The 14,269-nt window shown below is 43.9% G+C and overlaps 1 protein-coding gene and 1 pseudogene across 1 annotated transcript in view; one reads left to right on the top strand and one right to left on the bottom strand.

Annotated features, from left to right (window-relative positions):
- SNX30 (sorting nexin family member 30) overlaps nt 1–14,269 on the bottom strand; it is a gene marked incomplete at its 5' end in the record, with an annotated part of 139,372 nt that overhangs the window by 83,985 nt on the left and 41,118 nt on the right. The window contains 1 exon segment of the mRNA XM_014585526.2: nt 2,400–2,591. Within this exon segment, the coding sequence (XP_014441012.1) occupies nt 2,400–2,591 (192 nt within the window).
- LOC102503160 (general transcription factor IIH subunit 5 pseudogene) lies at nt 8,443–8,773 on the top strand (annotated as a pseudogene).

Genomic DNA, 14,269 nt, shown 5'->3' with positions numbered 1-14,269 from the left:
CAAAAGAAAAAGCCTCCCCCAAAAAAAAAAAAAAAAAAAAAAAAATACTAGGTGATGATGTAAATTTTCTCCCAAATAAAGCAGCTATTGTGACTCTTCCTCTAGATCAGTGGTTTTCAACAGTAGCACAGTTTTGCTGAGGGAAGCTTTGCCATGTCTGGGAACATCTTGGTTGTCATGACTAGGGACTAGGGAAGGGTACTATGCTATGCTATTCCAGGGGCAGAGGCCAGAGAAACTGAGAATACCCTATAACAGGACAGCCCCCACCACGAAAAATTATTCAGTTCCAAAAATGTCGATATTGACAAGACTGAGAGATCCTGCTCAAATCTTAAAAATGTGGTACTGTTACAGCTATTCCAAATGAGACAGCCTGTGGCCTGTGGCTAAGGAACTGGATCCCACATGGCCGACTCTGCAGTTCAAATCCCAGACCCATCAGCTTAACAAACATGCCAAGCAGGTGTGTGTGCATGTGTACCCAAAGTCCCAAAAGTAGGGCGAAAAGGAGAAGGGGCTGTGGTGTGACCATTTCCCAGGGGAAGTGCTTTTTCCTTTTCTTCTCTGTCTCTCTCTAGTGAGGGCACACACCCTCGAGCAAAAATAAAAAATTTTAATTACAAAAAATAATTTTAAAAAATAACAAATAATGCATTACATTTATTTATTTATTTATTTTGGAGAGGTTTTCGCTATAGGGCGTGTGAGCTCGCCAGACAGAGAGAGACAGAGAGACAGAAAGCGAGAAATCACCCCCCAGGGGGGATGGCCACGCCGCAATCCCTTCTCCTCCATTCTCCTCTCGGGATCTTGGGCACGCACGCACACGCGGCCGGCGTGAGTTTTAAGTCACCCGGTCCGGGACGCAAACTGCGGTCAACTACGTGGGAGTCCAGCGACATAGCCATTACGCTAACTGCTGGTCCCTAAATTTATTATTTTTAATTTGCTGTAGGGAGCATGTGCTTACCTGAGAGCGACAGAGAAAGTGAGAAAGCGCCCTTCAAAGGGGATGGCCACAACTCAATCCATATTTTCAAGCCACCAGGTCTATAACTTAGACCACGCACTCAGCTATGTGGGATGCAGCCACTTTCCCCACATCACTGGCGGACCCCAAATTACTTATTTTCCTAAGTGAAATTATGTAAAAGCATATGTTTAAAAATAAAAATGTAGGCTTTATAGTCTTATAAATTCAAGTTAGAATCCCAGTTATCAACTTTATCATCTTAAACAAGTTACTTCAACTTTTCCTATTTTCTCACCTGCAAAAATTAAACTAAAACATAAACAGTTTTAGGACTGCCATGAGAATTAATAGATGACATCTACCACTACCACATAGCACAAGTCAGTAGATATTACTCCCTGTCCTTCTGTTACTCCTTCTCCCAACCCCAGCTATCATCAACCCTAATTAGGTCAAATTATGTAGAATTATAATCTCATCACGGTGACTTAGGTTGATGTTACGAAATCACAAATTTTAAGAGTAATATGATAGGGGACCAGCAGGTGGCGTGGTGTTTAATAGGCTGGATTCCCACATGGCTGATCACAGTTTAAAACCCAGACACGGCAGCTTGAAAATCACACTGGGCATGTGTCCATGTCTGCTCAAAACTCCAGGAGTAGAATGGAAGAAAAGGGACTGTGGCATAGCCATCCCCCAGGGGGCGTGATTTCTCACTTTCCCTCTCACTGTCACTGTCTCCTGCAAGTGCACGTGACCTATGGCAAAAATCTTAAAAAAAAAAAAAAAGGGGGGGGGACAAAAAGAGCAAGAAGATATTAATTAAATATCACATTAAATAATATTATATTAAATATTAAATAATATCATCAGAAAATAAGTGCAAGCACAGAGATTAAACATTTATTTGAAAAGCTTAGATATAATTTCTCTCTCTCTTCAAAAAAAAAAAAAATGACCACTATCATACAGAGACCCGGCCAGATGGCGTGGTGGTAAAAGGGGTTGGATTCCACACGGCCGACTAGGCAGCTCAAGTCCTAGACTCAGCAGCTTGGAAAATCATGCCAGGTGTGTGGGCACGCACGGCCACAGTCCCGGGAGGAGAATGGCGGAGAAGGAGATGCAGTGTGGTCGTCCCTCTCTGAGGATGCTTCCTGCTTCCCCGCCCCCTCTTTCTCTCTCTCTCTCTCTCTCTTTGGCAAGCACACATGCCCTATAGTACATTTTAAAAAGAACTATCATGTATCAATCTTTTCATCTGAATTCACCCACTCTCTCAAAAAGCCACAGCCCCCACGGTGACAGAAGCGAGCCGTTGTACACAGAGAGGAAGAGAGCAGAGGCAGAGACCACCAAGAGCGGAGCCCCAACTCCCCAAAACCATCCACCACAGGCAGAAAACAACGCAGGGACCTACTTTGGTGGTGATCCTGTACGTGATGTAGGTCTCCATAGTACACACGTGCTTCTTCGGGTCGTCGACAGTGACAAAGAGATCTCTGGTCTCGCCATCCATGTCGTCATCAAGTTGAAGTCTGTTGAGCAGGGAGGACGAAGAAGCCGGACTTGAAGTGCCTGCTGGGGTACCGCCGTTGGGCAAAATGAGATCCTGAAAGCAGGAAAGAGTCACTTTACATATCAAGTCAAACATCCGCCTGGAGGCTGTCAGCAAAAGTCGCTGGTTTAGCCAAAACAACAAACACCTCTGAAGTACAACACCAACCCTCAGAAGGCCTTACTCAGTGTTTCTTAGCGGACCAGATCTCTTACGATCAAGAGAAACCAAGGATGGCATGTCCTGTACCAGAGTCCTCTCTCAGGAAGCACCAAAGGAACCAATCCAAGCAAAAACTCGGGGACAGAGAACGCAACGGCCCACCATCACAGACCTCACGGGAAACGGGCTTCTGTGAGCGCACCATCTGTTCTTCCCACATTCGCAAGACCACCACCACCTAGCCCCAGCTAAACAGTTAGACGCCTGAGCTGTCTTAAATACTAAACGTATTAACATATTTAGGGGCCAGCAGGTGGCATAGTGGTTAAGGTACTAGACTCCCACATGGCCCACCACAGTTCACATCCCAGACCAGAGGCTTGAAATTCACACCAGGCATATGCGAATGCATGCCCAAAATTCCAAGAGGAGAATGGAGGAAAAGGAACTGTGGTGTGGCCATCCCCCCGGGGGGGTGATTTCTCACTTTCTTCTCTCCAGTGAGTGCACATGGCCTATAGCAAAAAATCTCTCTCAAAAAAAAAAAAAAAAAATTCAACACATTCATAAATTCAATCAACCATCACAAGGAGATAATTAAATGTCATGTGCTTCCTGAAAGACGGTCGCACCTACTTAACGTATGATGTATTCTTGCCAAAAAATTGAATCTGAATCCCAAACACACCACACGCCACCAAGTTTTAGAAGCAATAGAGAATGGAGGGATGCATTCAACAATACGAGGAGGATGCAGTGAGCAAAATCCACACTTTGTAAAACTAAAGAGAATCAGACTCAGCTTCTCCAATAAACCAATCACAAGGAAAAAAGAGCTGGAGATGGGAGGAGCACCTACAGATAGAACACTTCAGAGATCTGTCATCCAACTGCCTCAAAACGAAACGGATAAAGGAAAAGACTTTTGAGATATTTAGAAAAATCTGAATAGCGATCGGTTAAAAACTGATATGAAATAAACATTTGGTATGATAATGGAAGTATGATTTTTAGAAAGTCTTTGGCTTTTAGAAATATAGTATATATGAAAATATTTATGGATGAAATAATAAGATGTCTGGTATTTGCTTCAAAATAACTAAGGATAGGGTAGGAAGAAGTATAAATAATTCAGGATGCCTAAGAGTTGGAACCAGCAGTTGGCATGATGGCTATGTCGCTGGACTCCCATGTTGTCAACTGAAGTTCAAGTCCCAGACCTGGTGGCTTAAACTCATGCCGGGTGCATGTGCATGCGTGCCCAAGATCCCGGGAGGAGAATAGAGGAGAAGGGATTATGGCATGGCCATTCCCCCTGGGGGGTGATTTCTCACTTTCTGTCTCTCTGGTGAGTGCACATGCCCTATTACAAAAAAGCAAAAAAGATGCCTAAGAGTTGATCATTGTTGAAGCTGGTACCTGCATGTTCATTACACAATTCTCTGCTCTTAATGTATGTTCAAAATTTTCCACAATAAAAATATTTTTAAAAGGGAGAATGTGGGGCCAGCAGGTAGTGTGGAGGTTAAGGTGGCCTGGTCTCACATTGCTGCCTCCACTGTTAAGAGTCCCAGACTTGGCGACTTAAAGATCATACCGGGCATATGCACATGCATGCCCAAAATCCCAAGAGGAGAAAGACGGAGAAGGGACTGCAGCGTGACCATCCCCTCTGGGGAATGACTTCTTGCTTTCTGTCTCTCTGACTCTGTGTCTCTGTCTCTCTGGCAAGTTCACACACCCTATAGCAAAAATCTCTCTTAAAAAAAAAAAAAAATGTAAACCGCTAAGCCAGCTGGCATGGTGGTTAAGGCAGTTGGATCACACACAACTAACCTATGGTTCAAGGTCCAGACCCGGCAGCCTGAAAAACACATCAGACACATGTGCGTTCATGCCCAAACACCCAAGAAAGATGAGATTGTGGTACTGTCACCTTCCTTGAGGGTTCTTTCTCACTTTCTCTCTCTCTCCAGCAAGTGTGTGGACCCTGCAGCAAAATTTAAAATATATATATATAAATCAAAACATGTCACTCTCTTGCTCAAAGTTCTCAAAGACATCCCATGACATTCAGAAGAAAATTCAAACTCCTTTCTATAACCCACAAGGGCCAATATGACCTGGTCTTCACCTTCACTCTGACCTCATTACCAACACTCTCCCCGACGTCCACCCAATGACATGCTGGTCTTCACTCTGGCCTTGCACCGCCCAGCCTCATTTTGACATCAAGCCTTTGAAACTGCTGTTCCCTTCACCCGGAAATCAATCTCAATCTCAATCTTAATCTCAATCTCCCTCCCTCCCTCTCTAGATGTCTCTGTAGCTAGTTCTTCTCTTCAAATAGGTTTAGACTCAAACGACACCTACCCAGAGAGGTCTTCTTAGCCCATAAAATCTAAAAATATCCCTGCGTCCCCCCATCCTCCCTAGCCCCTTCTTCCTTTGGCTTCATTTTCTTTATAGGAATTATCGCTGTCTGAAATTTTATGAGACATTGATTGACTGACAGACTCCCGACTAGTCTGTAAATTCCGTAAGAGCAGAGACCATGCTAGTCCTGGCACAGACCGGTCCTCGGTAAGTATGTAATGAGACTTGGAAACAAAAGAACTAACCCCTTGCCACTAAAAGGGAGTCTATATAAATGCCTTTGGTAGACACAGCAGAGGCTAATGGGAGCCAGATTTCCGGGTTTGCACTCCAGCTCCACCACTCGCTAGCAGTGTGGCTTAAGTTTCTTAATCTTTCTATGCCCCTGTGTTTTCAGCTATAAAGGAGGATAAAGAGACTGAGTTAGTACACAGAAGCCGCTGCATCAGCAGCTGGCAGCGACCGGGCACTAAAGCACTGCTCACATACTAAGACAGAACTTCCAAGTTGACTTGTCTGTAAGAATTCCTGCATCCCTTATAACCTGTGAGGCCGGGTGGACAGCCGACAATAAACAGAACTGAAGGTAACCGTCGCCTTGGTGACTCAAAGACATTACCTTAATGATTTTATTGTAGCAGCCAATATCTAAAATAGCCCTTGTGAAGAGTCACAACTACAAAGTTGATAAATACTCCATTGCTACAAAATATTAATCCTCACCTTGTAGGTTTCAATTAGTATTTCTTTCTCCTCTCCCTCTCCCTTTTTTACCCCAGGAAAAGAGATACAGATTGGGACTGCTTTAGAATTCCCTTCAGTTTTGAGATTTTTTTTTTTTTTGGGGGGGGGAGGTTTTTGCCATAGGGCACGTGTGCTCGCCAGACAGAGAGAGAGAGAAAGAGACAGAAAGAGACAGAAAGCGAGAAATCACCCCCCAGAGGGGATGGCCACGCCACAATCCCTTCTCCTCCATTCTCCTCTCGGGATCTTGGGCACGCACGCACACGCGCCCGGCCTGAGTTTTAAGCCACCGGGTCCGGGACGCGAACCGCGGTTGACTACATGGGAGTCCAGCGACACAGTCATTATGCTGCTGGTCCCAAGATTTTTTTTTTCTTTAACTTTAAAAGTTTTTGCCATGGGACCAGCAGTTAGCGTATTGGCTATGTCACTGGACTCCCATGTAGTCAACCATGGTTCGAATCCCAGACCCGGTGGCTTAAAATCTGGGGGTTTTTGGGTTTTTTTTAAGAGGTTTTTGCTATAGGGTGCATGCACTTGCCAGACAGACAGAAAGCGAGAAAACACCCCGCAGGGGGGATGGCCACACCTCAATCCCTTCTCCTCCATTCTCCTCTCAGGATCTTGGGCACGCACGCACCTGGCATGAGTTTTAAGCTACCGAGTCCGGGACGCGAACTGTGGTTGACTACATGGGAGTCCAGCAACATAGCCATTACACTAACTGCTGGTCCCATCTGTCTCTCTCTACCTTTAAAAAAAAAGTTTTTGCCACAGTCAGGGCCAGCAGGTTTGAGTCCCAGACCCCTGGCAGCTTATTTGCTTGCTCTTTCTCTCTCTGTCCCTCTCTAGTCAAATTTCTTAAATGAGTAAAAATAAATAAAGTTAAATAAAAATAATTCTTAAAAAAACAAAAAGTTTTACCATAGGGTACATGCGCTTACAGGAGAGGAAAGAGACAAAAGAGACAGTGAGAAATCACCTCCCAGAGTGGATGGTCACACACAGGCACACACGTCCAGCCTGAGTTCCAAGTTGCCAGTGGCTTAAACTCACGCCGGGCGCGTGTGCGTGCGTGCCCAAGATCCCAAGAGGAGAATGGAGGAGAAGGGACTGCGCTGTGGCCATCCCCCCTGGGGGGTGATTTCTCCCTTTCTGTCTATCTTTCTGGCGAGTGCATGCACCCTATAGCAAAAAAACTCTCAAAAAAAAAAAAAGGTGAATGTCCTGGGCTAGCCTAGTAGTTAAAGAAGGTGACTCTCACATGGCCAATTGTGGTTCAAGTCCTGGCTCCAGCTGCTTGAAAACACGCTGATGTATCCATGCGTGTCCAAAATCTAATAGGATAGAGAAATGGAGAAGGAAGAATGGTGTGACCATGCCCCTTTGGGGAAGGGAGGATTTCTCTTTCCTTCTCTCTCTTTCTGTCTGTCTGTCTCTCTCTCTGGCAAGCACAGGTACCCTCTGACACTAAAAAAAAAAAAAAAAAAAAAAAAAAAAAAAAAAAAAAAAAAACAGAAGAAGAAGAAAAAGAAAGAAAAAAGAAAAGAAGTGTGTCCTATGTAAACTGAACAGACTGCCCTTGATTGCTGGTTTGGTTGTAAGGTTACATGTAAGTCTACTCTGGAGCATAAACTCAGAAGTATCATCTCCGAACTGTTCTGTTCTAAGATGTTCGTAACAGAACAAAGAACACAGAATGAAGCTTGGAAAGCTTCCAAAGGTTCAACAACCGGAACCGATCATGTTTACATTAGGAAGACAAAACGTTACACACTCATTTAAAAACCGTAACTCTAGACTTCCAGATAAACTCCGTGAATCTAGACAATGGCTCTGCTTTCTCCCTTTCTCCACCCTCTAGACACTAACTGAATCTAGAGAAAGAGAAAAAAATGGTGCATGGGGGGGGTGCAAAATGACAAGGACAACAAAAACCAGTGACTCTACTGATATTGACACTGGAAACTAGGAAAGGGTGTCACCCTTTATAAACAAGTGCCAAAACTTTCAAAGGTTTTCAAGAGGATACAATTGAGGGGAGAATTAAAAAGTGACATCTTTGTGTGTGTATGTGTGTGGAGAGGTTTTTTTGTTTGTTTGTTTTTGCTACAGGGTGCATGCACTCGCCAGACAGACAGAGAGAGACAGAGAGATAGAAAGCGAGAAATCACCCCCCAGGGGGAATGGTCACGTCGCAATCCCTTCTCCTCCATTCTCCTCTCGGGATCTTGGGCACACACGCACATGCGCCCGGCGTGAGTTTAAGCCACCAGGTCCGAGACGTGAACCGCGGTCGACTACATGGGAGTTCAGCGACATAGCCATTACGCTAACTGCTGGTCCCAAAAGTGACATCTTTAACCAGTGTCATGGGAATTACTTAAGATTATCATGCTCAGCTAGGAAACCGAAAATGTCTTAAACTCCCGCATATACATCCACATTGAAAGTGCAATAGACATCTTGGGTGTTATGGGGACACCAAAGGCGGGACAGTGAGGCAGATGAAGACCACCAGGGTATCTGGTGGCTGTGGACAAGGGGCAGCTCCAAGCGCAGGTAGTTACACCAAGTAAGGACCGCCAGCAGAGGGCGCCCTGTCCACTAGCTTTATGTCACCATGAAGGGTAACGATGCAAGAAAGGCACCAAGAGAAAAGCTGTCCATTTCCCAAGGAGCTGCTTTGTCTGTGGGCAGAGCATTCTTGAGGTCATCTGCACCTTCTGACTGGAAAAAGTTGGTCAACGTCTTGAAAGGAGTGCTTACAGAATGCAATCTTGCCATGAAGCCGTTCCTGCTGTACACTGGAATCCAATGCCTTAGGGAAGAAGTGCATCATTGAAGATATTCGTGACACCCACGTCTTTGTAATAGCAGAGCTGGGCAATGTCTTCCAAGAGCGAGTAGGTGAATTCATGGACCAAAATGCTTTTTCTCTTACCCAAAAGTGAGAACGCTAGATGCTGAGTCTTTAGGAATTATAACCAACAAATGTGAAAGACCTTCAACGACGTCTTACTGACTGATGTGACTCACGGTGTTGCTTGGGAGCAAACTACGGGGAAAACTGAAGACCAGTTTGTTCAGAAAAAGCCCCTGAGCTGCTGACTGTGTTGTACTCCAGAATTTATAAAAAAAAAAAAAAAGCTTTAACATCAACCGACTGTGAAAGAAAGAAAAGAAAGAGGCACAAGGGTAAGCTGAGCTGGCTGTGTCGCACAAGCACAAGACAGGCAGACTGACAGAGCTAGAGGATCTGGCTCTAGTGAGATGGGGAGAAAGGGGGAAAAAAAGGAAGCCAAGTTACAGTGGATCCAGACACAGGGAGCGGCCACACCACATTTCCCTGATCAGACAGTCCACAACCCTGTCTTCCCTTCCCGGATGACAGATCATTCAACCGGTAACAGCCTACTGCTCCTGCAAGACCATTCTAACATCGAGTACTACAGAAGCCCAAAGGACCCAGTAACAGCAGCACTTGCTCTGACAGGGAGGCAAATGGCAGGCCCGCGTTAATTACCTCGTCAGGCACAAGTAAACCAAAATGATACATCAAGCCTGCGTTATCCCATCATTCAGACCCAAGAAAAGCAAAATTTAAGGACCAGCAGGTGGCGTGGTGGTTAAGGTACTGGACACTCCCACATGGCTGACCACGGTTCGAGTCCTGGGCCTGAACAAATAAATAAAACTTTTTTAAAAATTATTTAAAAAAAGAAAAGAAAAATATAGACTAGCCTACAGTAACGCATCGTTCAGACACAAGAAGATCAAAATATGAATAAATAAATGAGTTCTCAAAAGCAGGTAAACATGAACAGAACACTTAGGTCACATCAACTTTGTGCTATCATTAAAAAAAAAAAAAAGAAAAAGAAAAAGAAAAAAACAGGTACCAGATGGTGGAAATAGAAAACAAAAACGTGTGAAAGTTATAAACAAAACCAAAATTTAATTCTTCTAAAAGATGAATTTGCTAAACTAGAACTTAGGAAGCCTGATTAATCCGGAAAGAGGAAAAAAGAAAAAGAACAGGCAATAACCGTCTAAATCTTGGTTCTATGTGTGATTATAATTATAAGGATCTGCTAGGAATGAGCATATCAATACATTTGGAAACGGTTATGAGCTCGATGGCTTTCTAAGAAAAAATAATAAGTGGCTAAAGGGAAATTATGCAAAGGTAGAAAATTAGGACATATAAATAACCTCAGAAATGTCGTCAGAGAACTTCCACGAAAAAGTAAGCCAAGACCAGGGCCAGCAGGTGGGATAGTGGTAAAGGCAGTGGATCCCACATGACTGACTGCAGTTCAAGTCCTGGATCCAACAGCTTGAAAAACATGCCAGGCACATGTATATACATGCCCAAAATCCCAAGAGGAGAATGAGAAGGGACTGCAGCGTAGCCATCCTCCCTAAGGGATGATTCCTCACTTTTTCTCCCTCCCTGAGGGGTGATTCTTCACTTTTTCTCCCTCCCTCCCTCTCTCTCTTTCTCCAGCAAACATAGGCACCCTATGGGAAAAATCTAAAAAAAAAAAAAAAAAAAGTCAGCCAATCCCAATAGTTTTATAGTAGCACTCTAATCACTCACTTTTTAAAAGAATTTCTTATTCAATTTTATTTATTATCATTATTATTATTTTCATTTGACTAGAGAAAAAGAGAGAGAAAGGGAAAGCAAGAAAACAAGGCACCAGGTCCAGGATTCAAACCACGGTCGGCCACATGGGAGTTCAGGAGTCCAACACCTTAACCATCACACCATCTGCTGGCTCCCTACTCTGACTCTTAAATATTCTTTTTTAAATATTCTTTTTTTTTTTTTTTTTTTTTGGTTTTTGCCATAGGTCTCAAGCTGCCAACACTCATGACCTAAAACTTAATGTTTGTTGCAATCTTTGAATTTTGGGGAGTTGATTACTGCAGCAAAGCTGATTAGTATATATAATGTCTATACAATGTGTATGTAATTTTAAAATCTAGAGAGAAAACAGTGATGTAAACAGCATGAAATTTGAGAATATAGAGAGTTATCTTCTTTTCTGGGAAGTTATTCAAATGTTATCTTTACAAGTTCTGGGACTAGACTTGCTAATAATTAGTAGGAAGTTTGGTTTTCCCTGCCACCACCCCAGAATCCTCAACTCAAATGTTCTCCCAAGACTCCAAGGTTGCTTGTACAAGTGTCTCCAAGATTCAAGGTCCACCAGTCTGTGGTCTCTAGGTTGGTATCTTCCCCGAACAGTTTACACTTCCTACTTGGGATTGTGGGCTATTCCTTATAAGGCAAAGACTTTATTTTTTTTTATTGCTGAGATATGTATGTTTTCAAGAGAGATGGAGAGACACAGAGAGAAAGGGAGAGGGAGATTGCATGCCTTGAATGGAATGCAGTCACACGGCAATCACGTCTCCTTTCTCCATCCTGTCAAAATTTTGGACACACACACACACAAACACAGCTGGTTTTCCAAGCCACTGGAGCTGGAATTCAAACCACAGTTGACCATGAGCAATCTGGCTCCCCTAACCATGAGGCTATGGGGCCAGTCCCAAAGACTTGTGTTTAGACTATAGTAAGGGACCACCTAGTTTAAAGTTTTATCTGTAGGCAAATAAAGTCAGTCACTCAGAGGGCTAGGCAGTGGTATGGTGAAGGCAGACGGATCCCACGTGGCCAACTGCAAGGCTCAAGTCCCAGCAGCTTGAAAAACCACATGTCCACACATGAGTGTGTGCGCCCAAAATCCTGAGAGGAGAGCAAAGGAGAAGGGAGTGCAGCTTAGCCATAACCCCTCTCTCACCTCCTTTCCCCTCTCTCTCTCTCAAGCAAGTGCACATGCCCTATAGTAAATTTAATTAATAAATAAAAATAAATATATAAAGTCATTCAGAAACTGGAAATGTTTCCATTGGCCTTCTACTAGAAAACTCCCATTCAAGTAAAATTCACCTGTTGGCCTGAGCCAAAGAACACCCCCAACAAGATCATAAATGAAGTGTAAATGGAGGCTCAAATCCACATTCCTTGGCAAAGTTTCTGATGTCTGTTACTACCTTTTTCTAAGAATCTCCAAACCAACCATCACTTCTCCAGACATCCTTGTGCCTCTTGCAGGCAAAGGGTTTCCCCAACTCTCGGCTCAATTTCACCATGATTCCTGGTCATTCCTTCTAAGGAAGAACCACTATTTGAAGCACGCATGGAACACCTAACACATATCAGCCAAAATGCTGATGCAGGGCTACTAAACAAAATCAGACACAGCCTCTGTGTTTCAATAATCCAGTCTCGTTGGGGATACGGACACGAAGACCTCCGACGATGATGCAATCTAAGTGTTATGATAAGTGCTCCATCCATCGAAGGAGACAAGCTGAGGATGCTGGGACGACTTGAAAGAACGAGTAACCTGCCAAATGGATAACAAGCTGGGGGAAGCATGACCTGGGCGCTCCTGACTGAGACATCACTAAGACCCACAACAGGAAGAACTTTTCTCTACTGCTGGTCAAGCGTGTGCGTGCCGTTTGGAGGCCTCAAGTGATCAAACGAGCAGCTTTCCAAAAACACAAGTGAGACCCCCCCAAAGGGCACAGTTTCAAGGAACACACGGCTTCCCCTAGACATCTGCTCTCTCTCCTGTCGACCTCGACATTTGCTCAGGATGCTGCTAACTGCAAACCCATAAAGCTACGTAAGGCATTCCTCCACTGACATTTATGTACCAAACGCACATGAGGACTCGGGGTGGAGAGCCCCTCAGCATCCAAGCTGTTCGTGCTACATATAACAAAAAGGCTTCAAAACAACGTGTGAGGTCACTCAAGTGACAAGGGAGGAGCCCAACTCTTTGGCCTCTCTGGGAGGCCTGTGCTATGGCACAGTCCAGGAGCTCCTCTTTATGTCTCAGACAGGAAGAAGGCGCTTAGAATTATCCCTAAGAAACATTTGTTCCAGGGCCAGCAGGTGACATGGCGGTTAAAGCGCTGGACTCCCACACGGCCGACAGCAGCTCAAGTCCCGGCTTTCTCATTTTCTCTCTCTTTCTCTGGTGAGTAAATATGCCTTATAGCAAATTATATTAAATAAAATTAAATAAATAATGCAGAGAGAGAGAGAGAGAGAAAGTGAAAGAGCAAGCTGCCAGATCCAGGGCTTGAACCATGGATGACCATGTAAAAGTCCGATGACTTAACCACCATACTACTTGCTAGTCCTAACAAATAATTCTTAAAAAAAAGAAGTACTTGTTCATTTCCCACCCTTTGCTCACTACATATTACCTGTACCACTCATTCCTCTTACAAAACCTAGCTCTAATTTTCATGTTTTTGTGCTCCCATCTGACACAGTGCCACACACATGGAAAGCACCGTTCGACAAAAGGAATCAGATGGTCAAGGAAAGGGGCATTTTGGGTTTTCCAATCAAGGACCTAGAAGAACAATACACTGGGGCTGACAAGTGGTGCAGTGGTTAAGGATGCTGGACTCCCACATGGCCCACCGTGGTTTGAGTCCCAGACCTGGAGGCTTGCTTTCTCACTTTCTCTCTCTCTCTGTCCTTCTCTGGTAAATTTAAAATAAAGTTTAATAAAGTTTTTTTTAAAAAGTTAGAACAAGGTGCTTTCTCACTTTCTCTCTCTCACTCTCACTCTGTCCCTCTCTGCTCAAATTAAAGTTAAATAAAATAATTCTCTAAAAAAGATATTTTCATGAGAACTATTTTGATGTTTTTTTCTTTCAAGTAACATTGGATCTGTATCACTAATAGTAGAAATAAGAGGTAACAAACTTTTCCAAAACCTAGCATCGATAATTCTTAAGTCATTTTGAAAGTGAAGTCTACAGAGTCAGCAGGTAGTGTGTTGGTGAAGGGCGTTGGACTCCCGTATGGCTGACTGTGGTTCGAGTCCCAGACCTGGCAGCTTGCTTTCTCACTTTCCCTCCCTCCCTCCCTCCCTCCCTCCCTCTCTCTCTCTCAAATTAAAAAATATAACAAAACTAAATAAGTGACTATTTTAAAATACATAAATAAATAAAAGCCTTGTGCTTTTAGCAAAACTAAAAGTGTCCTTGCCTCAGCCCAACAGGTGGTGGGGTGGATAAAGCTCCAGGCCCCACATGGCCAACTCTGTACTTCTGGTCCCAGACTCAGTGGTGTGAGAAAACATACCGAGAGGCCAGCAGGTGGTGGGGTGGCTGGAGCGCTGGATTCCCATATGGATAACCACAGTTTGAGGCCCAGACCTGGCGGCTTGCTTTCTCACATTTCCTTTCTCTCTGTGTGTGTCTCTTTCTGGTCAAATTAAAAAATAGTAACAACAAATAGAATTAAATAATTATTTTCTTAAAAAGAAAGAAAGAAAAAACATGCCTGACACATGTGTGTGTACACCCAAAATCCTAAGAAGGGATTGCAACATGGATTTCTC

Source organism: Tupaia chinensis, unplaced genomic scaffold (assembly GCF_000334495.1).
Source record: "Tupaia chinensis unplaced genomic scaffold, TupChi_1.0 Scaffold000081_1, whole genome shotgun sequence".
Lineage (NCBI taxonomy): Eukaryota > Metazoa > Chordata > Mammalia > Scandentia > Tupaiidae > Tupaia > Tupaia belangeri.
This window is presented reverse-complemented; position numbering and strand designations above follow the sequence as displayed.